This window comes from Pyrus communis, chromosome 17 (genome assembly GCF_041283825.1).
Source record: "Pyrus communis isolate YQ-2024b chromosome 17, ASM4128382v1, whole genome shotgun sequence".
NCBI lineage: Eukaryota > Viridiplantae > Streptophyta > Magnoliopsida > Rosales > Rosaceae > Pyrus > Pyrus communis.
In genome coordinates this window covers 23607347-23627978 of record NC_142581.1, presented here as the reverse complement: position 1 = coordinate 23627978, position 20632 = coordinate 23607347, and the positions used below count along the sequence as shown (strand labels likewise).

The window sequence follows — 20632 nt, the reverse complement described above, 5'->3', positions numbered from 1 at the left end:
CACCCAAGAGGCTGCAGGAAGCTGTGGGAATACGGTTTGCTGCTGTGTTTTTGTGAAATCTCCGCGCTAGAGAAGCTTGTCGACGTCAACAGCAGAGACGAAGAAGATGGAGTTGTTGAAGTAAAGGATCAGCGAGCAGGGGAATGAGTGCTTGGAGAGAAATCTTTGACGGCAAGAAAGAGAAAGTTCGATTGAAGATGAAGCCCATTTTGATCATGGTGGAGACCTCCCTCGATTTCAGCGTGTCCTTGGAAGTCATTGGAGATCCGAGAGCTCGATATCAGATTCAATTATCTCATTTTTCGACATGGACTTGAGCAGCTTCAGTATCCGTCATGTCGCCGTCATTCTCCTCTACCACATAGCTCTTCGATTTGGAATTGTCTTGCTTTTGAGCAGGGGCAGGGAAAGGTCGCCAGGGGTCGATAGAGCTGAGCTTTCTCTTTTTCGCCATTACAGGAGGGGAACAGGGATTTGGGACTTGGTGTGCAACATGTGGGCCTAGCTATTGGGTCGTGTTCCTTAGCTGGGGCTTGTGTGCGGATGGGCCTCATGCGAGGGACACATACATAACACATATACACATTTTTTATTTTATTTTATTTTATATTATCTTCTTTTTTTTTTTTTTCTTTTTTTTTTTTTTTTAATACAAAGTAATTTTTTTTTTCCTTGTAATAAAATTGACTTTTATTTGTAAGTCTTTAATAAAAACCCTTATTTATTTATTATTATTATTATTTTTAATGTAATGAAATTGACTTTCAATAGTCAAACATTTAATAAAACCCTTTTGTTTTTTTTTTTTTTTTGATGATGATTTTGCCGTACACAGTTTATGCTCTTGCGGGCCAGGAGCGTTTTGTTGTCACCTTTTATGCTCGTGCGGACAAGGAGCTTTGGTTGTCGCCTTTTAGGCTCGTGCGAACGAGGAGCGTTTGGAATTTGTCAAACGATCTTAGAGAGGCATTCCTTGCAATCTTTATAGCAAGGAGCCTTGACTGAGTGATTGAAGAAGTCTTCTGGGAAGAAATCGCGCATCGTAATGGCAACGGACGATCTTTGTGTCATAATTTCATCATCCTCAACATTTTCATGTAGCTTTGAAGGTTGACGGTAGCTGCTTTGCCCCCTTTTCGATTGGTGAACTTGTGGAGGAGACCTATGTTTCTTGTGCATTTTCTTTGGAGTGACATAAGTCCATCCTTCAACTTCACTTGACTTGACTGACATGGTTTTGGAGCATGCCCCCAGCGGTTGAGGTGAAGATTTTGAGTTCAAAGAGCCAGAAGTGATGGTGGTATAGTCTGACTTCACCACATCATTAAGATCTAGCTCGATGATCACTTTCTGAGCCAACTTCATGATGAGATCTTTTAGCACAAAGCACTTTTCCGTCGGATGACCAATGAAGCGGTGGAATTTACAGTACCTTGGACTGTCAGTACGGTTCATCTCTTCCGACCGTTTATACTCAGGTAGGTTGATCACCTTTTTTTCCAGCAAGTCATCTAACATGGCAACCACGTCAGAGTCGGGGAATGGATAAGTCTTCTCCTCAAGCTCCTTCAAAGTGCGTCTACGTATCTCTTGATCACGAAAAGCTTCGGTTTGAATCGCCTTGCCTCGTGTATGGGTTTTGACTGGAGTTGTGTTGAGCGTCATTGCTTCCTTGGTGGGTTTCCACGCAGCCTTATCCACCTTGGGCCCCAAAACTTTGTCATTCTTGTAGTCGGCGATCTGTTCTTTCTTCCCATGACGGGTGATGCTTAACTCCATATCATGGGCGCGGGTGGCTAACTCCTCAAATGTTCGTGGTTTGATGCCTTGAAGGATGTAGTGTAGTCCCCACTGCATGCCTTGAACGCACATCTCAATGGCAGAGGTTTCAGAAAGCCGATCTTTGCAATCCAGACTTAAGGAGCGCCATCTATTTATGTAGTCGACGACAGGTTCATCTCTCCACTGTTTCGTACTGGTCAGCTCTAGCATGCTTACAGTACGACGAGTGCTGTAGAAACGGTTGAGGAATTCCCTTTCTAGCTGGTCCCAACTGTTGATAGACTCAGGTTCGAGGTCAGTGTACCAGTCAAAAGCGTTACTTTTCAGCGAACGAACGAACTGTTTGACAAGGTAGTCCCCCTCTGTCCCAGCATTGTTGCAAGTTTCAATGAAATGGGCGACATGTTGCTTTGGGTTGCCTTTTCCATCGAACTGCACGAATTTTGGGGGCTGATAACCCCTTGGCATCTTCAAAGCATCAATCTTCTTGGAGTAAGGCTTTGAGTACAGTACGGAGTCATGCGAGCTTCCTTCGTACTGTGTCTTGACAGTGCTTGCGATCATCTCCTGTAGCTGCTGGATAGAGAGAGATCCCATGAATGCCGTTGCTTGGTCTAGCTTCGGCTTCTCTTCAACTTTCTCCACTGGTGGCTCCTCTTCTTCGTCGTCTTCTTTCTTTAATAGGCCAATATGTGGGTCGACTTTCACGTCGGGCAGCGCATCTAGTTGGTTGACAAGTGCGGCAATCTGCAAATCCTTCTCTTCCACAGTCTGTGTAAGCTTTGCAATTGCTTCGCTCATTTGAGCCAGTTGTTCTTCAACAGAGGTGACGCCGATGGTCATGACTTGTGCAGCCAATAGACATGACTTTCCTTCAGACATCCATAGTGCTGATGAAGAACCCCATTGGCTATTTTGGGGTGTCATCTTGTGTGCCTCAATAGCATGCTTTGGTGCCCCCAGCAAGGTCAGGTAGATGACCGACTCACGCCTTTGATGCTGCTCTTGCTTGCTTAGCAGTACCAACTTTGCAGCGGCATGTTGAGGAGTGGTTGTGGCACCAATGGATGCTCCATTTGTGGTGGAAGTGCTTATGCTTCTTCCCTTGGTGGTTGCAAGAACGGCTTGTCCCTTGCTTGATGCCATTGATTTTGGAGGTGTGCTTTGGTTGTTGTCAACTCCGTAACCATGCTCCTTCAACTTCTTTTGAGTTTTGGTGAGGTCGCGATCTTTGTCGTTGACGGTGTTTGAAACCTTCTTTCCAAGATTTGAAGAGGAAGCAAAGTCATGCCTAGCCTTTGACATGAGTTCGTAGGCATTTGGGTTGAAGCCTTCTTCGGTCCTCTTAGTTGGAAAAGAGCTTGGTTTCACTATGACACCATGTTGCGCCTCCAGACGGTTGATGAGTCCGGCGGTTTGCAAGTTTTTCTCCTCTGCAGTCTTTATCAGCCTTGCAATTGTTTCCTTCATCTGAACCAGCTGTTTTTCAATGGAGGTAGTGCCGATAGTCATGACTTGTTCTTTGTTTGAAGCCATGGACTGTGCTTGAATATCTTGAACGGAGACAGAGATGAGAGGTAGAGATGGTCCCACTGGGCGTGCCAAATTTGTAAACACGAAAAATTCCTGAAACAAGAAACAAGAATACGTGCACAAAATATATTTTTGTGTTTAATGATTTTGGGGTTACAATCTTTTTGTAATTTGATCCTCTGATTCTATCTTCGTAGGGTGTGGGTTTGTGGATGAGTTGTTGATCCAAAAGGCCGTCGGGGCTTGATCTAAGGATGAACAGTTGATGAATGGATCTTCAAGGGGCGTTGGGCTTGATCTTGAAGAATGGGTGTATGAGTTTGTTGAGGTTGTTGATCCAAAGGGCCGTTGCGGCTTGATCTTAGGATGAACGATGAACACTTTCTTCTAGGGCCGTCGGGGCTTGATCTTGAATAATGGTTGTGTGGATTTCTTCAAGGGCTTTTGGGCTTGATCTTGAATGAACGGATGATGAACGATGAACACTTTCTTCAAGGGCCGTCGGGGCTTGATCTTGAATAATGGTTGTGTGGATTTCTTCAAGGGCTTTTGGGCTTGATCTTGAAGGTTGATGGATGAACGGATCTTCAAGGCTTTTGGGTTTAATCTTGAAGAACGATTGGATGTGTGGATTTGTTGAGGTTATTGATCCAAAGGGCCGTTGGGGCTTGATCTTAGAATGAACGGATGATGAATGATGAACACTTTCTTCAAGGGCCGTCGGGGCTTGATCTTGAATAATGGTTGTGTGGATTTCTTCAAGGGCCGTTGGGGCTTGACCTTGAAGGAGGATTTGACGAAGAACGAAGAGTGTTTTCTTGATCCTTCGGGATTTGCTTGAGAGCTTTAGAGTTTCAAGGCTTCAAGGTTTTGGTGTGATGTGAATTCCTTTCTTTTTTTCTTCTCTTCCTTCTTTCTTTTTTTCTTTTCTCCTCCCCAAAAAATGAATGCCTTGGCTTCCTATTTATAGAATTCCAAAACTTGATTTTTGGATTTAAATAATCAGATGAAATAAATCATTTCTGCCAGGTATTGACACGTGTCCTATTTGATGACTTTTCCAATTTATTTCGATTTTTCGTTGAGTCACACGCTACATGTAAAATTTATGTGACACGTGAGCGCTGAAATTTTAATTATTGGTCAACATTCATTTCACCGAAATTTTGATGTCTACAGTAATTGTAAACGTTACTTCGCTAACAGATTAGCACACTGCAAAGGAAAAAATCAGAAAGATGCAAATGCAGAAACAACCACCCAAAAATTCAATATCCATTTTCCCTTCTGATGCTATTTTTAAGAAAACTATCATCTCCCTCAACAGATTTATTCATGAGATAATTTAAAAAATAAAATAACTTTCACCATTAACTGTGAATATCCTCATATGGTACCGATTCTCAAAATTAATCCCTACCTACCTCCCATCCAGGATTAAACTTAGTTTTCCAAAAACAAATTATACTGATTGATTAGTAGTTAGGAGCAATATGGGCATATGCAATAACACACTCATAATTTGTGAGTTTTATGTAAATGATCCATTAATTTTCTATCTTAACAGTTAAAACATAAGAAAAGCTAAAATATATTTACTCAGATTGATCAAATTGCTTAGTCTAATTCCCAAACTATGTAATGTCATGATCATCTTATACAATTATCATGGAACAAACCACAACCAAATTGGTGGATTTTAATTTAAAAATCAAAGGTCAAACATATGGTAAAAATTACACTATGTATGGACATTGCATTAAAAACAAAAAACAAAAAGAATGGATCACTTACCGTCCAGTTGATATTGGACTCTCTCATTACACTAATAAGGCCTTCTTCGTACTGCAGAGATAATAAACAAAGCTTAAGTCAACCAAACTTGAGGCAAAATAAGAAATAAATCATAATTAAAAAAATAAAAAACAAAAACAAAAAAGTCGATAAAATTTTGATCAAAGTGAACAGAAGATGATCTTACAATGCCATACCCTATGATCAATGATAATTTGATACAGTGTTGCATGTGGAAATTCCTCAGCCATCTACTGAAGACTGAATCTGTGAAAAAATAAGCTGCAGAAGAATAGTAAACCGAGCATAAGTTGAAAAAGAAAACTTGGTTGCAAATTACCAGATAGTTAAAAGTAAACTCATAACCAGGCCGTCTGCAAATGAACTGACTTTTCTCGATTGATTGAAGGCATAGTCTAGTGTCTGATTGATAGTAGACAGTCTGCATTGACATCATACTCAGACTACAAATTCAAATTCAAAACACAAAAGGAAAATTAAACACATAATTCACAACGCAAAATGATGCTTTCCAAAACCGATGTGTTATAACCCCACAATATTGACACATAATCTGTATTTGCGTGTAATCACAACATACCAAAAGGAGTAAATACTAAAGAAAATCTCCACAAACATATCCAAGAAAAGCTGTTTTTTTTTTCTTTCTCAATTTCCTTCCCCAGTTATTTTTATTATTAATTCAATAGAAAACAAATCTTCTCAAAAGAAAAGAAGGTGGACAGTGCAGCGGATAAGATATCAACTCAGCTAAGAAAACTATAATTGAATTCACTTACCCAGTCCATCAACTGATATCGCGAAACTACTTATCCATGAGTTCTAAAGAAATTGACACCCGTAATTATGCCCAGAAGTGTACCTGATGCAGAATAAGAAACCCGATCAGTTTCTTATTTTTTAAGATGTAAAAGAATTCACATGTTTATAACTATTGTTGTATGAAAAATAAACATGTTCAAAATATAATTAATGGGATTAAAAACTAATGAATGATACTAATATGGCAGACTCAGATATCAAAGCTTGTGATTTTAATGAAAAATTAAGCTGGTTCACCATCTGTTTAGGGAGCAGTCCAACTCATAGAGTTTGCTAACAAACAGCGACTAACATTTTTTCTAAATTATAATGCTTTTGTATTGTATAAAACTATGATTGAAGGGAGCATGACTGAGACCTGAATTGGTTCCTCTGCTTAGCCCAAATTTTTTTCAAGATTTACGGACAAAACCACAAATTCTAGCAAACCAAATAACAAACAGAGACAGAATCAGGAAGCAGCAGAGGCAGGAAACCATACCCAAAACAACTCATAATTTCCAGTGCCTAAAATCCAACCGAAACAGAAGATAGCAAACTAAACATATAAAGATGGTTCCAAATTCGTTGATTAAAAATAAAGCTAAGATCTCATTACAGCTTTGTAATCCACCACCTCACCAGCTAAATCTTACCCTCAAGTGCCGAGAAATGGTGCAGTGGCCAAGTTGTCCTTGTCTCTGTATAAACGAAACCTGCAAAACAAATGAATCAACCAAAAAAACCAAATCATAAATCTCAAAAAGGCCAATGAACAAAACCCATAACACGATCTGGGTTAAAAAATTCACACAAACAAAGATTTAACTTTTGATATTTTTATATGTAACAAAATCAAACCCGCAGTTTTGAACCAAAGAAAACTGAAAAGTTGAACAACCTTACACTGATTCGGTGCTTTCTGAGCAAACCAAGAGCCGCGAACGACAAAAAGCGGGATTTGAGAGCGACATAACACAAATTCGCGACCAACGGAAGCAAGGGTTTGAAAGGGAAAGAAAGTGAGGTCTAAAAGTGATAGAAAAGCAGAGACTAATATGGGAAGCAAAAGTAAAAATGGGAAGAATACGGGGGGAAAGGCAACAGCCTACGATGATCAACACGTGGGCTGGGCAAATGAATTGGAGTCACGCGTGGCCTAGAAGGGCAATGCCGTCATTTAACTGTGCAACAAAGAGAAAAAAGCTTGCTGGAAAACCAAACGGAGGGCATTTTCGCCACTCCACTGTCCGTGAACAGTATACTGGCGTTTGGGTTTTAGTATAGAAATAATATTGTTAGTAAGGTTGTTAGTATTTGGTTAAAGTAATTATGATTTCTCTGATAAAAACAATGTGTGTAATCTTCATTTAGATAGTTACTACAAACCCTATTTCTCTCTCTATACTCTCTCTCTAATATTTACGTGTTCATCCTTCCTTTCTTCTTGATTTTTCCTTCAATTCCCAAACATTTCAATGTAGTTAACATGGTATCAAAGCCACCAGGCTCATGCCTTTGATTCTGGTGGTTCCATTTCCCATTATTTTTCATTTGTTTCTAGTTTAGTTTCTCTTCAAACTTCCATTAGATTTTCAGTGCTTCCACGATTATTCTTGGGTTGATTTTTCTGCTATTATTGGGATCTCGATTGTTGTGATTGTTCTGGTTCATTGTTCTTGTTGGGTTGGTTGTTCTTGGGGCAGTAGTGTTGCGGCCTTGTTGACGACAGCCTTACCGTCGAGCCACTCGGTTTTGGCTATGCAGATAAAGAACTGAGATGCGTTGGTTTCGGAACCAGTGTTGGCCATGGACAAGATTCAGGGTCCGGTGTGCTTCTTGATGAAGGTCTTGTAGCCATAGCTAATTTCTTGGTGGTTTTCGTACGCATCGGAGTCCAGAACTAATGTCGGTGCTTCACACAAAAAGAAGTCAGCGTCTAAATGTGTATGCAATCAGCTTGTTATTTTCTGAGTATTTTGCATTTGTTGGTTATCTTAGTGGCAGGACAAAGACAAAGAAGTCGCCGTTGGAGACAACAAAAATGAAATCTTGAAGAATGGAAGTGGGGATATCTTCCAACTCTAATGTCTGACAAAGAATTTCAATATCCCTTAATTTTGCAAAGTAAGAGTACCTTTCTTTTTCAAAAAGGTCCACAAAGAGCTTGAGATCTGTAATCTCCTTAGACAAAGCCTAAACTTCTGAAGAATTAGCATCGCCTGCAGCTGCATAAGGTCTCCCTTGCTTTGGTCCTGAGGTCTTGTTAAGACCAACTGTATCTCCAAAGCCAGGGTTATGTAAATTGCTTGATTGCAGAGATTTTGAGATTTTCTGAGCACCTATGGGATGCCGATCCTTCCCACCCTTACTCCTTCGCTCCACAGGGTTATAGTTTTCATTCATCTTAGTGGTGTTTTGAGAGCAGTTTTCCGAATTCTATTTTTTGCGATTATGATCCGTGCTCTATTCTCTGGTATGGAAGAAATTTTAGACCTATGTGCAGCCTAAGTGTTTGACGAAATGCCCAGCTCAGAATTTTCATGTGAAGGTTAAGTTTTTCAGCCACTTCTTCTGAAATTCTTACGATGATTCTCTTAGTATTCTGTAAATCAATTAGTTTGTGGTTGTGGGCATGGAGTCATTCAATTTATATGTTAAGTAATAAAGAGCTCAGAGCCGTCTTTCTTGTGAAATTTTTCTAGGTTCTTCCAGTTGTTTGTGATATTTGCTTTCAAGATTCTTCATCTTATGATATTTGGGATATTTGGATTCAAGAATATTGGTCATTGCTGGATTGTGCAATTTGTATGGTGATGTCCAGTTCTTTCTCTACTTCACTGATATTCTGCAAGTTTATTGGGTTTGATCTTTCTGCAACTCTTGATATATTTTGGAGAAATGGGTGTGAATTCTTGCATTATGGCATGTATAATTTTGTGGTTGTTCGGATTATGGGTTGAGTAGGTAGACCACTTGCATGATCTTGGAGCCTTTACCACCTCTAATTCTTGAGCTTTCTCAACCTTTGTGTCTAGTTATCCAAGGTATCAATTGTATTGTTGTTTATGTCCTTTGCTCCCTCAGAATCAATCAAAGTGGGGTAGATTTCATGAATTGTTTGCTTAAAATTCATACCGAGAACCAAGCAGAGAGAGCTTATTATGTTTAGGTGGTCCATTATCAAATTCAAACGGTTTCTCTTCTCATCTTGATATTCAAGCAGCCGTCTACGCAATTCGTCTAGTCTCTTTAAAGACAATATGTTTTCCTATCACAGCCTATAATTTCAAAGTCTAACCAACTCAGTTGTTAGCATGAATCTACAGTAAATCCGGTTATATGATGAAGTTTGAAGAAGTTGTAAACGGTAAATCCCACGAAGGGTAATTCCGTGATGCGAATAGGTAAATCCCACGAAGGGTAGAAGCAGTTGTTAACGGTAAATCACATAAAGGGTAACCTGTGTTTTGAGTAGGTAAATCCCACGAAAGGTAATCCTACATACATGTTGATTTTCAATTGCTGAAATTGTGAAAACCGATGCCATTGTTCAAAGAAGTTGTTTTTTTTGTAAAATCCACAAAGGGCAATCCTGTGGTGCTATAGTTAAGGCCGATGATGCATTATAGTTTGTTAATTTTCTATTTTTGTAAATATTAAAGGCCGAAGCCAAGTTGAATGAGATTGTTAACGGTGAATCCCACGAAGGGTAATCTCGTATGAAGTTGTTATGCCAGCATGAGAGTGTGCTACAACTACTTTATAGAAGGTTGTTCTTGTGTAAAATTCCTGATAGAGGCAGATGAATACAGGGTGTCTTTATTTGAAAGGCAGTGGAAGAAATTTGGACAGACAGACAGAGGTTTTTGGTCAACAGCTACAAAGAGGTCATGGGGTACACTTGTTTGATTCAGGGCTCTGGGAAAGCTAGAAGCTTTGGTGATATGGTTTGAGTATATGCACTTACTCTCTGTTGTATGGTCATACATCTGCTTCAAGTTGTAAGAGATTCATTTGGAAATAAACCAATAGATGAATCTTATGCCAAGTCTTTTGAGCGTGCTTATCAAATGCTGACCAAACTAGAGGCACAATCAGTTATATCCCTTTTGTCTAATAATCCCGTTTTGCATAATTATTTTGTAGTGGAGATGGTTGTTTGGCTCGTTTTCTGCATGGCTTGCTGTTGAAGTGGTTTTGAAGTTAGCATTCACTGTGATGGTGTCTGAATAGTTACTTTTGTCAGATGGTGTTAGAGAATCTATCTGTTGATCAATGGAAGAAAGATCGTTATTTCAAAAACCTGTGTGAGAGCAGGTCTAGTTTTTCCAGCAAAATGAAGGATAATCAAGTCTTGTCTTTCTTGTTTGCAGCAGGCTAATCCAAAGTGGTGACTCTAGTCAAAGTGCTACATGTGGACAGATGTTTGGGTATCAATCCAATGGTGGTTTTCCTAAATCTACAATTTCAGTGCTACCATGTCTCAATTCTTCCAATCTCAAACTGAGTTTCCCCAGTTGAGATTGAGGGGGAGTATTAAGGGTACAAGTGTAATACAGTTAAAAATATAGTTAGTAAGGTTGTTAGTATTTGGTTAAAGTAGTTAGGATTTCTCTTATAAAAATAGTATGTGTAATCTTCATTTAGTTAGTTAATACAAATCCTATTTCTCTCTCTAAACTCTCTCTCTCTAATATTTCTATGTTCATCCTTCATTTCTTCTTAATTTTCCCTTCAATCCCCAAAAATTTCATTGTAGTTAACAATATTGACGATATAACAACCCATATGGATGATATACTCATAATATTTATGATATTTCAATACTATATATACACATGGATATCAATATGGACATTATATCAACAATATTCACCTATTTCAGTACTACAAGGACATCGTATTAGCAATATCTCAGTACTATATTTATACATGATTACTTTAGGCATTTCCTTATTTTATCTCTCTTTTTCAAACAAAATTAGCCACATATGCTCTCTGACCAAAATTGAATTCAATGGCCATTGATGAGTTAGGAATGGCATGTAAATTATACCTTTCAAAGCAACCAGTTCCTGCCAAAAAAGAAAAAAAAAAAACAAGCGTTCATATTTGTTTATTGTGCGATGTAGCGTAATAAATAAACATCCATGAGAGAGCATGGATAAATTCATTGTTATTCTAGAGTAATAAATATAATAGGATAGGAAGGATATCCAAACTGGAGGCAGAGAATCTGCCTCCAAGGTTTTAGTTTGAAATCGTGAGAAATAAAAAGGAAATAAAATGTTTATTTATTTTCTTGCAACAGAAATGAGCATCTGTTGCCTCATATGAATGACGCGTGTCCGCCCGCTGGTTTCAACCGAAAATGCAAAATGAATCAGTGCCAAGTGTCTATATATACATGCAATTGTATATCTATAGATCATCAAATTCTACTCACTCTTGTCGGAATTATTCCTTCAACTCAATCGGATCTCTCTCGCGCACACGCCCAAATCAAACCAATTAGTGAGTGTGATTCCTTCAATCCCTAGACCCTTTCTCATGTTGAATTTTCTCATCTTCTTGTCTATCAAATAATTATTAATAATTGCTTCACTCAGTTTAATTATTGTCATTCTGCTTGTGAGCCTGGAATTTGATTTTTTTATTATGTTTGAGTAATCTTTGTTGTTCGATTTGTTTGGTTGCCAAGAAAACGCGGGAAATTGTTTTGCTTCCAGTTGCACAAATTCAAGTGTTTAATCTCGATCCTGTACGGAAATTTCCTCCGTTTCAGCTGCATCATAGGAATTGGAAATGGTAGTTTAGTTATTGCGATTTCGATTTGGTTGCTAGATTTGGAAGAAGAAAAAAATTCATCAAGATGGTAGGCTTTTATTTTATGGATCATGAACTGATTGGGATATTTTTTATGAGAATTGCATAGCAAGCGAAGGATCCATTGATCAATTGATGTCGTCGTCTTCTGTGCATTTATTATTCTTGAGCCATTAATGCCGCCTGGGAATTAAGAAACTTTTGAATCTTGCAGTTTCTTCTGCGCCTACGTGCATGGACACGGTGGTATTCCCTCGTATCCCCGTGTCGTGTCATATTTCTTTGTGATCATACAGCAATTCTTCTTGTTAATTTGACGTATCCCCCTTGTCATATTGTATCCCCATGTCAGTGTCCGTGTGGATGCGTCGTAGTTCTGCGCAAATGGGTAGGGGATCTATGTACTATGTTGTCACAATATACATATATGTGAGCATGACCGCTCCCGTGCGTGTGGATTTGAAAATGACCTTGTTGTCCGATGATATGTATGATTGATGAGTTTGATAATGTTGTTGCAGCTGGAGATGGGAATATATCTCAGCGCTCCAAAAACTGATAAGGTCTCAGAAGATGGTGAGAATGACAGACTTCGATATGGGTCATCCTCCATGCAAGGGTGGCGTTCAACCATGGAAGATGCTGTAAGTAGGCTTTACGTTATTCTTCTTAATTTGCATACGCATTCCCTTTGATCAGGTTACTTGAGTAGTGAGATTTATATTTCACTTGCAATTGTCATACTTATTATCTCATGACATTTTGTCTGAACATGAAAGTGATATTCAGTTATTTATTGAGTATGCGGTATCCATATGCACCCGTTATATCCAATTCTATAAAATCCAATTATAGCATATCGGCATAACTTACATCCATATAGATACAGGTATATAATATATAGTGAATGCAGAGAGAGGAGGATTTTGCATGACTTGGTGGAAGTCGGTAACTTTATGACTGCTAGAAGTTTAGGCATCTAGCTAATGAGTGGAACCAGATATGCTCATTTTCATCTGATATATGTCCAAGGCTGTTCAAAGAATCGTAAGGATTCTTTTCAAACACGCCATGCTAAAAAGAGAGGAAGATAGTCTTTTATCCAGAGGGGTGTCTGGTGAACTAGTAGCTCTCAAATTTGCCATAGATTGTATACTGTTTTTCCCATTACCTACTAAAAGTTCTTGATTTTTGTTGTAGCATGCTGCTTATCCAGATTTTGACGGTTCAACATCTTTCTTTGGTGTTTATGATGGCCATGGAGGTTAGGTTTTTAAGTTTTGTAATTTAGCGTTTACTTTTTTATACTGTGATCTTTCATTTTGTAATTGGTTTTCATGTCCATGCTGGACTTCTCAAGTTGGTATACTCTTCATGATCACGTACTTGGAATCAACATTTATTTTGTGTTTTAGATAAACCTCCAAAACTAATCTAATCAATCTTGAACCAACACCTCCCCCACTCCCTTCTTCCCTCTCTTTTCTTTTCTCTACGTTGTTTCTTTGCCTTATGTTATCGGAAGCTAAAGACTTTATGGAAAGAAAGTTTAGGGTAGGAGTCAATAAAAAAAAGGTAATTGAAAATATGAAGATTACTTCAACATGCCTAACAGAGTATAGAGTATATTGCTAGGTTGTTGGTATGGTGTGCAGCCCAGCAATACGACCAAAACGAAAACAAGGCCACATAGGGTAACCATAAGTTGAAAACATACGGCAATACTATTCTCCCAATTCTCATTGAAAAAAGTTAAATGAAATAAATTCCAAAAAAAACTAATAAATTCCAACACCATGTGTGCGCAATACTTTGCATGAGGTTGGTAATAAAACCTAGTCCTGGAAATTTTGCTGTATATTTCTTGGATTTTCAGCTGCGAACCCTTCTTGAGTTGTCCCTTCCCACATCTTAGCCCTGCAGAAGAAGGGAGGTGTTGTTTAGCTAGACATGTTTGTGAGATGGGATTTCTTAATGTTTTAAGTTTTTATAGGTTGGTACCATGTGATGAGGCCTTATCATCACTAGTCCTGGATTTGCAGGTAAAGCAGTGGCAAATTTCTGCGCCAAGTATCTCCACCAACAAGTGCTCAAGGATGAAGCATATCTAGCTGGTGATTTAGGCAGTTCTCTGCAGAAAGCTTTCCTCAGGTGACTTAACCCCTTTGTATAATTAATGTTCACATCAGCAATTTCTAGCGCATGCATCTATGTTACCACTTTGTCCCAAAAACAAGGACGCAAGAACCTGTCTTTCTTCTGTATGTAATAAGTTGTAAGTCATCTTGCACCAATTCCCTAATATAGTTCATACTGACATACCATGTTCATTCTTTTACTTTTATTATTATCGAGTTTATAGGATGTTAAATGCTTGTGTACATTGATGGAGGAGCCAAGTTAAAATTTAATAAATGCAGTTTACACATGTAGTCTGCAAGTTCATTGTCTTTGAGTCTTTCTGTGTTACAATATTAATTTATTAGGTGTCATAAATTAGTCTTTAGAATTCCTAAGTATATTAATGTGGATCTTTCCTGATTCATGTACTAATTAGCCTATAAAAGGGCTACTTTGTAAGCTAAATAGTAGGGAAAAGAAATTCTGGGTTTCTTGCTTATGTGTGAGGCACAGCAACCTTGGAGTGATTCCAAGGAACTTTTGGTGTGAAGCTGAAGGCCCGTGAGATGCCGGAATTTTTAAAATTCTCAATTGGAGTGATTCCCATACACCTTTGGTGTGATGCCAAAGGCCGGAGTGAGTCTGGAATATGTTCTATATTTCCTATCCCTACCTATTGTCTACATCATTCATGTATAATAAAAGTCCCAAAACTAAAGAGATGGCAACCACATTCGGGGGCATGTAATTCTTATGAAGTTGTAATGTCAAATTCTATCGCAACATATGGGTGAAGCTTCATTTTGAATCGACTTCTAAAATTTACAATCTAATGATGGAAGACAATAAGTGGAAGAAAGTTGTAATTAGGGGTAGGAATAATTTGTATATTTTGTCATCTTAAATTGCTTTTAACTGAGGCAGGATGGATGAGATGATGCGTGGACAAAGAGGCTGGAGAGAATTAGCCATACTGGGAGATAAGATAGACAAAGTTTCTGGTCTTATAGAAGGGTTCATTTTTTCTCCGAAGAGTGTTGAAGCTAAGAGTAGTGCATTCAACGACCATGTTGATCAGTGGTCTTCTGAGGAGGTACTCTTTACACATCAGCTGCATTTAGCAATTGTACTATATTCTCCATTTCTTTTGGTAACCATATCACCAGATGCACAAATGTTTTAGTGGAGACTGGAGACAGATTTGGCTTGTAACTGAGAATGTTTTTTTTCTTGTTGTATAAGAGTTTGAGATCTCTTGTCCTAGTTCTTCTAAATTTTATGACTCTTGAAAATCTTCCTTATCAAATTATAGAAGTACTTCTTATAGTATGGAAGTCATCATGGCAAGGTTTTCACAAGCTTTGAAGGCCTTCACGAAAATTTTCATCTAATTTCTTCAGTTTAACATGATACACTTATCAAACTCAAGATGAGGTGAACAACAATCTATATGGCAGCGGGAGGGAGTGAATCATCATTAACTACCTGCCATTGACAGTTTGAGATGTTAGCCTTAATCCTATGATAAATATATCTGGAATTTAATTGGTGTTCTTAATTATTTTAAAATTTTAATATGTAACCGTATTTCATTAAGAAAAGTTTTTGGGTTTTACATCAGGGACCTCATTCTGATTTTGATGGACCAAATTCTGGAAGTACAGCTTGTGTTGCTATTATCCGAAACAAACAACTTCTTGTTGCCAATGCTGGTGATTCTCGCTGCGTAATATCCAGGAAGGGTGAGGTATGCTGCAGTTTCAATGAAATTTTTTACCTATGGAATATATGTAATGATGTGTATTATGAGGCAGCTTTGTTCGCTTTTTTGTAATATACTGTCGTAGTTATTTCAGTTCCCTTACGCAATACTCAAAGCTACATAGTTGTCTTTACTAGAGACTAGAGTGAAGTTTTGTCTCTTTTTCCTTAGCTCCTTAAGCTCCAATATCTTCCTCTCGTTCTCAAATCCCCTTACAATCTTCTTCCTTTAGTTTGCTCCTTAAGGTATCCATGAAACCTGAGGTTGGATTTTAACTCGTCATATAATCAATAGATGTTTTGGAAAGCCTCAATGTGTTCTTCCACCATCGCATTGTCCAAGCTATAATTGTTTCCAACTGTGTTTCCACCCATAAAGCATTTGGGGGCAGGTTTTGATTCTGTACTATCTCTGTGTGTGAGATGCCTGCTGTTCAAAATGTATTTTCAAGAGGTGTCAAACAAAGGATGGAAGATACCACAAAGTTACTTTTCTTTGTTAGTGAGTATAATAGGAATGGGGTACAATCAAAGTGTACCAGCTGTTATTAGACATAAAACAGATCAGCTAACTTAAAATGTTTGACACGGCAGCATCCTTCTAGACATTAAACTCAAACAAAAGCCTCCCAAACCACAATCAGGGAAATCGCCGAATGCAAAGGACGCTGAACCCAAAGATAGGAGAAAAACTTCAGTAGCGCAAGTGGGCCCTTGTTTTTGCCTCACTCTCTCTCACAAACCCCTGCAGCCGGCCCCCGGTGTCATGTTGATGTGTCAACTTCTTAGTGGCTTCCCCTATATGCCCGACCATGTAGCTCCTCTACCAAAGTTTCTCTCCATAGATAGGACCCAAAATGTAGCCTTATTTCATTTACAGTCCCCAATGTCTCCAACTTTTCCCTCAAACATCAGCTCAAAAGGATGGGTATAATCCCCCATCTGCTGCACTTTTCACTTCTGTAAAACTTCCTTAACAAACTTCCCCTGACCCCAACTTTTGTACCAAGGTTGTAGGAATAGATCAAATGAGTTTCTGCCATTCTGTTGCTTTACTGCTGAACCGCTGATCTTTATTAGGAATTTTGCCTGTGATTCCTTATTCAAGTTTTAAGTGCAGGCTTATAATTTGTCTAAAGATCATAAGCCTGACATTGAGAATGAGAAAGAAAGAATTTTGAAGGCTGGTGGATTTATCCAAGTTGGAAGGGTCAATGGAAGTTTGAACTTGGCAAGAGCAATTGGTACAAAAAACTTCCTTGCCCTTTGAAAGGAGAAACTGGGAAATAACCTCTTTTTTTTGTTTTTCATTTGAATTTCATGTATTTAATTGCTGTTGCTTGCAGGGGATGCGGAATTCAAGCAAAACAAGCAGTTGCCCGTTGAAAAGCAGATTGTGACTGCCAATCCAGACATAAATAGCGTATGCAGCATTTCATTTCAGTACTAAATGATGTGAACTTTGGATGAGAAATTTGAACCGTATATACTTACAATACAACCAATCTTATAAACAAAACCAAATTGTTTTTTTTTTAGGAGAAGTATTCCTGTCATCCAAGATATATAGTCTAGATGCTAGTCAGACTTCCAAAGTTAAAGAAAGAAAGTGCTCTGTTTGATTTTATTTCTTTTTTGTTTTTATTATTTTGACTTTGAATAATATTTTCATATAGACCTTTCTTCAGAACTTGCTTCAGTTTCACTAATTTATGTTTTTAATTAAAAATTCCCTTTCGTGTAGGTTGAGCTTTGCGATGATGATGAGTTTCTGGTCATAGCTTGTGATGGGATATGGTAAATTTTTCTGTGTAATACTTTCATATCAGAAAAATAAGTTCCTGTTGATTACAGTGTACATTTTATCTCCATCCGATATGTTCTCTAAAGGATATAGGGGTAAAACTAGAAATATTGGAAACGTCGAAGTACTTTATGGAGCGCAAATTAAGATGGAGTGTTGCTAAAAACTTAGCTAGAGGTACATCCTGGGGAACAACCAATCACTGTTTTATTTGGGATGAAGAATGAATTTAACGTATAGTCCAATGCCTGATGACAGTTGTCGTATATGAACAATTGTTGCAAGTCAGTTATGGTTATAAATGTACGAATAACCTGGTGAGCTTTTTGTTTGTCATAGGTTTTCCTTCAGAGTTTTTTTTTCATCTTCTTCAACTTGATACATTAAGATAATAACAGGCACACGTAGACTTTACATTCTGCTACTTTGTTGAAACGCTGATGCACGCTCTCTCCAGGGACTGCATGTCAAGTCAACAACTTGTGGACTATGTCCGGGAACAATTAAAACACGTAAGTTGACAAACTTCACTGAGATTTCCAAATATATACCAATTTGAGTGACATATGTTTTCGTACGACATTGCAGGAAAGTAAACTGTCAGTGGTTTGCGAGAGAGTGTTTGAAAGGTGCTTGGCGCCATCATCTGGTGGAGAGGGATGTGACAACATGACAATGATCCTGGTTCAGTTTAACAAACCTGTTGCTTCAGCTGCATCTGTTGGGAACCAGCCCGTCGCGTCTAATCTGCCATCCGAGAAGGAAAAAACCGCAGCAAACTAAATAAATCTTCTGGTGGCCCTAAAATGATGACTATATAGAATGACTGCATTTCTGCAAGTTATTCGAAGTTTGTTCAGATTAGGATGGCGTTCACATGACAGTACACGTTCATAGTATTTGTCAAATAGCAGTATAGCTTTGAGTTATGTACATGCCCGGGAGTTTGTCTTTCGGTTCTCTCCACAGGTTGAAATTTATAGGACGGAACATTTTCTTTGGATTGTAACCTGACCAAACAAAGATGATGAATGATATTCGTTTTTTCTTGTATTGCTTGTGAAGTTTGAGCAATAATTCATTGTGATCATGCAGTGGTTGCACTTTAAGTGCTTTTGCAACTTAAAAATATTTTCTCTAAACCAGTCAGGTTTTAGAAATATTGATCTATTATGCCAATAAATTCTTCATATAAGAGGGACCTTCAATTGAGGGACAGAGGGCTCACTATGTTTTTTGTATTTCAATGTTCCAACTGTCCAGTTTTTAGGTGTTCGCTCTCACATATTCTTGAAAAAAATCACTCAAATCTAAAACTGTTTGACTAGTCGATTACACAGCTGTCATTTTAGTGTTTTCTAGAAGTATCGTGCTTGTCTATTTTCCTAATTGTAATTAAATGGCTTGACGGTTTATGAAGAAGTTGAGGTTTTATCATAAAATCAGTTAAAAATAACCACAAAATATTAAACGGGAGAATTTAGCCTACACATTTAAGCGCAGTTATTGGCCTACGCACGGTAAGTCAGTAACATTTAAATTAAATTTTGTAAACTATATAGCGCAGTTATTGATGATTGAATTATTACTAAATATTGATTAACATGCTTATTTTCTATTAATGTCACGTTATATGATTTACAAATTTGGTCTGAAAAACTGGTCTACCTGACATTATCCGATTTGTTTTGACCCAAAAAACAAAACAAGAGAAATGGCAAGGAACCTTCTCGAAGTGAGAGGTTTTCTATAAATTTTCTGTCACCTCACAGTTTAACATCAATTTTCACGTTAATATGAAAAGCATTATGCAAAACACATGAGATAACAAATAATTCATTAAAAATCTCAATTTTGAGAGAATCTTGTTAGCATCTCTCAACAAAACAATAATTTGGTAACAAAACACTGCAATTATGTAAATTCAATTTGGAAGGTGGCCAGTGTGTGAATCCTCGTCCCAGCATCCCTTAAATTGAAGGGCAGCCTAGGATCCAAATGGAGGGCGGACCTCATTTGGTGCCACGCCTACATATCTTAATATCCACTCGTTTAAAACGGACGACTTCCTGCGCTGTGGACTCTGTCTTCGTCCGTTAATAAAAAATCGGACTCCAATATTACGGAGGCAGATTGCCCTCCTGTTGAGGAGAAAAACTTGTGTGGGGCTTGACATGCCACTAGACAATGCTGAGTGGTAGTTCCATACCATTCATAACTTGCCATGTGTTAAATATTGTTGCATTAGTATAATTTCTTATTTTTATTTTATATCATAATTCAAAATTTAATTAATAAAATATATATATGGAAAAGTAAATTGTTAGAAGGCCTGAACTTCAAGGACGCCACAATCACACGGTAAGAGAGGAATGCAGATCCGGGTGAAGTGCAGCTACGGAGAGGATTGTCGGGAATGGGCGATGGTGGAATTGCAAGGGGCGGTGGAAATTCAGCCACAATTTCAAGACCACCTCTTTTCGCAGCACCTGCCCTGGAAAACTGAGGCAGTTTCAACTCTTCCAGGAGTGATGGAATCGAAACAAATGTATTCGAATTTTGAATAATCGAATGTGTTTATGTATGTGACTCATGATTCACATAAAAAATAATCACAAGCTTATCTCTCTCTCACGGCCTTGCATGGCTGCTGGGAAATTGTGTAGATTTTAGGTAATTACTGGTTCAAAGGTTTATTAATCCATCAAAGCTGGATTAAGTTTCTGACTAACCTCATTATTTCAATTCAATAAAAAAAAAATCTCATTATTTCAATGTATTATCAAATTATTATTAAGGAAGGGCATATAAATTCTGGAGAAGAACCCAATTCTCAAAGCCAACTTCGTTCACCAGTAGTTTATCGTTTCCAATTTTCAAATATTAATAGACTATAGATGTAAAATTGAACGAGTTATAAGTAATTATTAGAGAGAGTTGAGAGATGGGAGATGAGAAACTTAATAAAGGGAGAGCCTGAAGAGCAAGGAAGAATTGACAGCGTTGTAGATCATTGGTGCCGACGAGAGAAAAGAGGCAGGTTCGCAGATGGAGGTAGATTTAACTGGGATTGTGAATTTTGTTTTTACCATTTTAGTTTTTTAAGAAATAATGATTTAAGTTTTTAATTTTATTTTCATATAAAACTAAAAATAAGAAATCATATTTAAGTTTAACACATGTCAA

At 37.9% G+C, this 20632-nt stretch overlaps 2 protein-coding genes across 16 annotated transcripts; one reads left to right on the top strand and one right to left on the bottom strand.

Moving 5' to 3' along the window:
• Nucleotides 1-722: 722 nt before the first annotated feature.
• Nucleotides 723-7219, bottom strand: LOC148689645 (uncharacterized). Of its 8 annotated transcripts, XM_088689369.1 has the most exons (8): nucleotides 6793-7219; nucleotides 6588-6647; nucleotides 6311-6372; nucleotides 5910-5992; nucleotides 5500-5551; nucleotides 5307-5391; nucleotides 5110-5160; nucleotides 723-4275 (listed from the first exon to the last, which is right to left on the bottom strand). In XM_088689369.1, exon 8 carries the CDS (start codon nucleotides 3316-3318, stop codon nucleotides 949-951), a length of 2370 nt encoding a protein of 789 aa, XP_088545495.1. In that variant the 5' UTR covers nucleotides 3319-4275; nucleotides 5110-5160; nucleotides 5307-5391; nucleotides 5500-5551; nucleotides 5910-5992; nucleotides 6311-6372; nucleotides 6588-6647; nucleotides 6793-7219; the 3' UTR covers nucleotides 723-948. The 8 variants fall into 8 exon arrangements, 1 of the variants encoding a protein (XP_088545495.1); XR_015958572.1 differs by lacking the exons at nucleotides 723-4275; nucleotides 6311-6372 and adding an exon at nucleotides 4491-4514 and having other exon boundaries at nucleotides 5297-5391; nucleotides 6833-7213; XR_015958571.1 differs by lacking the exons at nucleotides 723-4275; nucleotides 6311-6372 and adding an exon at nucleotides 4493-4530 and having other exon boundaries at nucleotides 5307-5376; nucleotides 5450-5551; nucleotides 6833-7214.
• Nucleotides 7220-11316: 4097 nt separating this feature from the next.
• LOC137708135 (putative protein phosphatase 2C 60) lies at nucleotides 11317-18499 on the top strand. 8 transcript variants are annotated; one of them, XR_015958539.1, is made up of 14 exons: nucleotides 11980-12006; nucleotides 12113-12189; nucleotides 12282-12404; nucleotides 12961-13024; nucleotides 13803-13911; nucleotides 14806-14974; nucleotides 15503-15628; nucleotides 16763-16886; nucleotides 16989-17065; nucleotides 17387-17439; nucleotides 17533-17623; nucleotides 17705-17763; nucleotides 17845-17958; nucleotides 18035-18499. XR_015958539.1 is itself a non-coding variant. In XM_068447133.2 (13 exons), the coding sequence occupies exons 3-13, from the start codon at nucleotides 12124-12126 to the stop codon at nucleotides 18227-18229; spliced, it is 1161 nt and encodes a 386-aa protein (XP_068303234.2). In that variant the 5' UTR covers nucleotides 11520-11742; nucleotides 11870-12006; nucleotides 12113-12123; the 3' UTR covers nucleotides 18230-18499. The 8 variants fall into 8 exon arrangements, 4 of the variants coding, with proteins under 4 accessions (XP_068303235.1, XP_068303234.2, XP_088545464.1 ...); XR_015958541.1 differs by lacking the exons at nucleotides 11980-12006; nucleotides 12113-12189 and adding an exon at nucleotides 11317-11448; XM_068447133.2 differs by lacking the exons at nucleotides 17533-17623; nucleotides 17705-17763 and adding an exon at nucleotides 11520-11742 and having other exon boundaries at nucleotides 11870-12006; nucleotides 17904-17958.
• Nucleotides 18500-20632: the final 2133 nt, after the last annotated feature.

What these genes read in the sequence shown, in the direction of transcription:
- LOC137708135 (XM_068447133.2), top strand. Translation starts at nt 12,124, where the DNA reads ATGCGTCGTAGTTCTGCGCAAATGGGTAGGGGATCTATGTACTATGTT. An exon ending in ATCAGTGGTCTTCTGAGGAG is followed by an intron (nt 14,975 to 15,502) that starts GTACTCTTTACA and finishes GTTTTACATCAG; the next exon opens with GGACCTCATTCTGATTTTGA. An exon ending in TCCGGGAACAATTAAAACAC is followed by an intron (nt 17,959 to 18,034) that starts GTAAGTTGACAA and finishes ACGACATTGCAG; the next exon opens with GAAAGTAAACTGTCAGTGGT.
- LOC148689645 (XM_088689369.1), bottom strand. Translation starts at nt 3,318, where the DNA reads ATGGCTTCAAACAAAGAACAAGTCATGACTATCGGCACTACCTCCATT.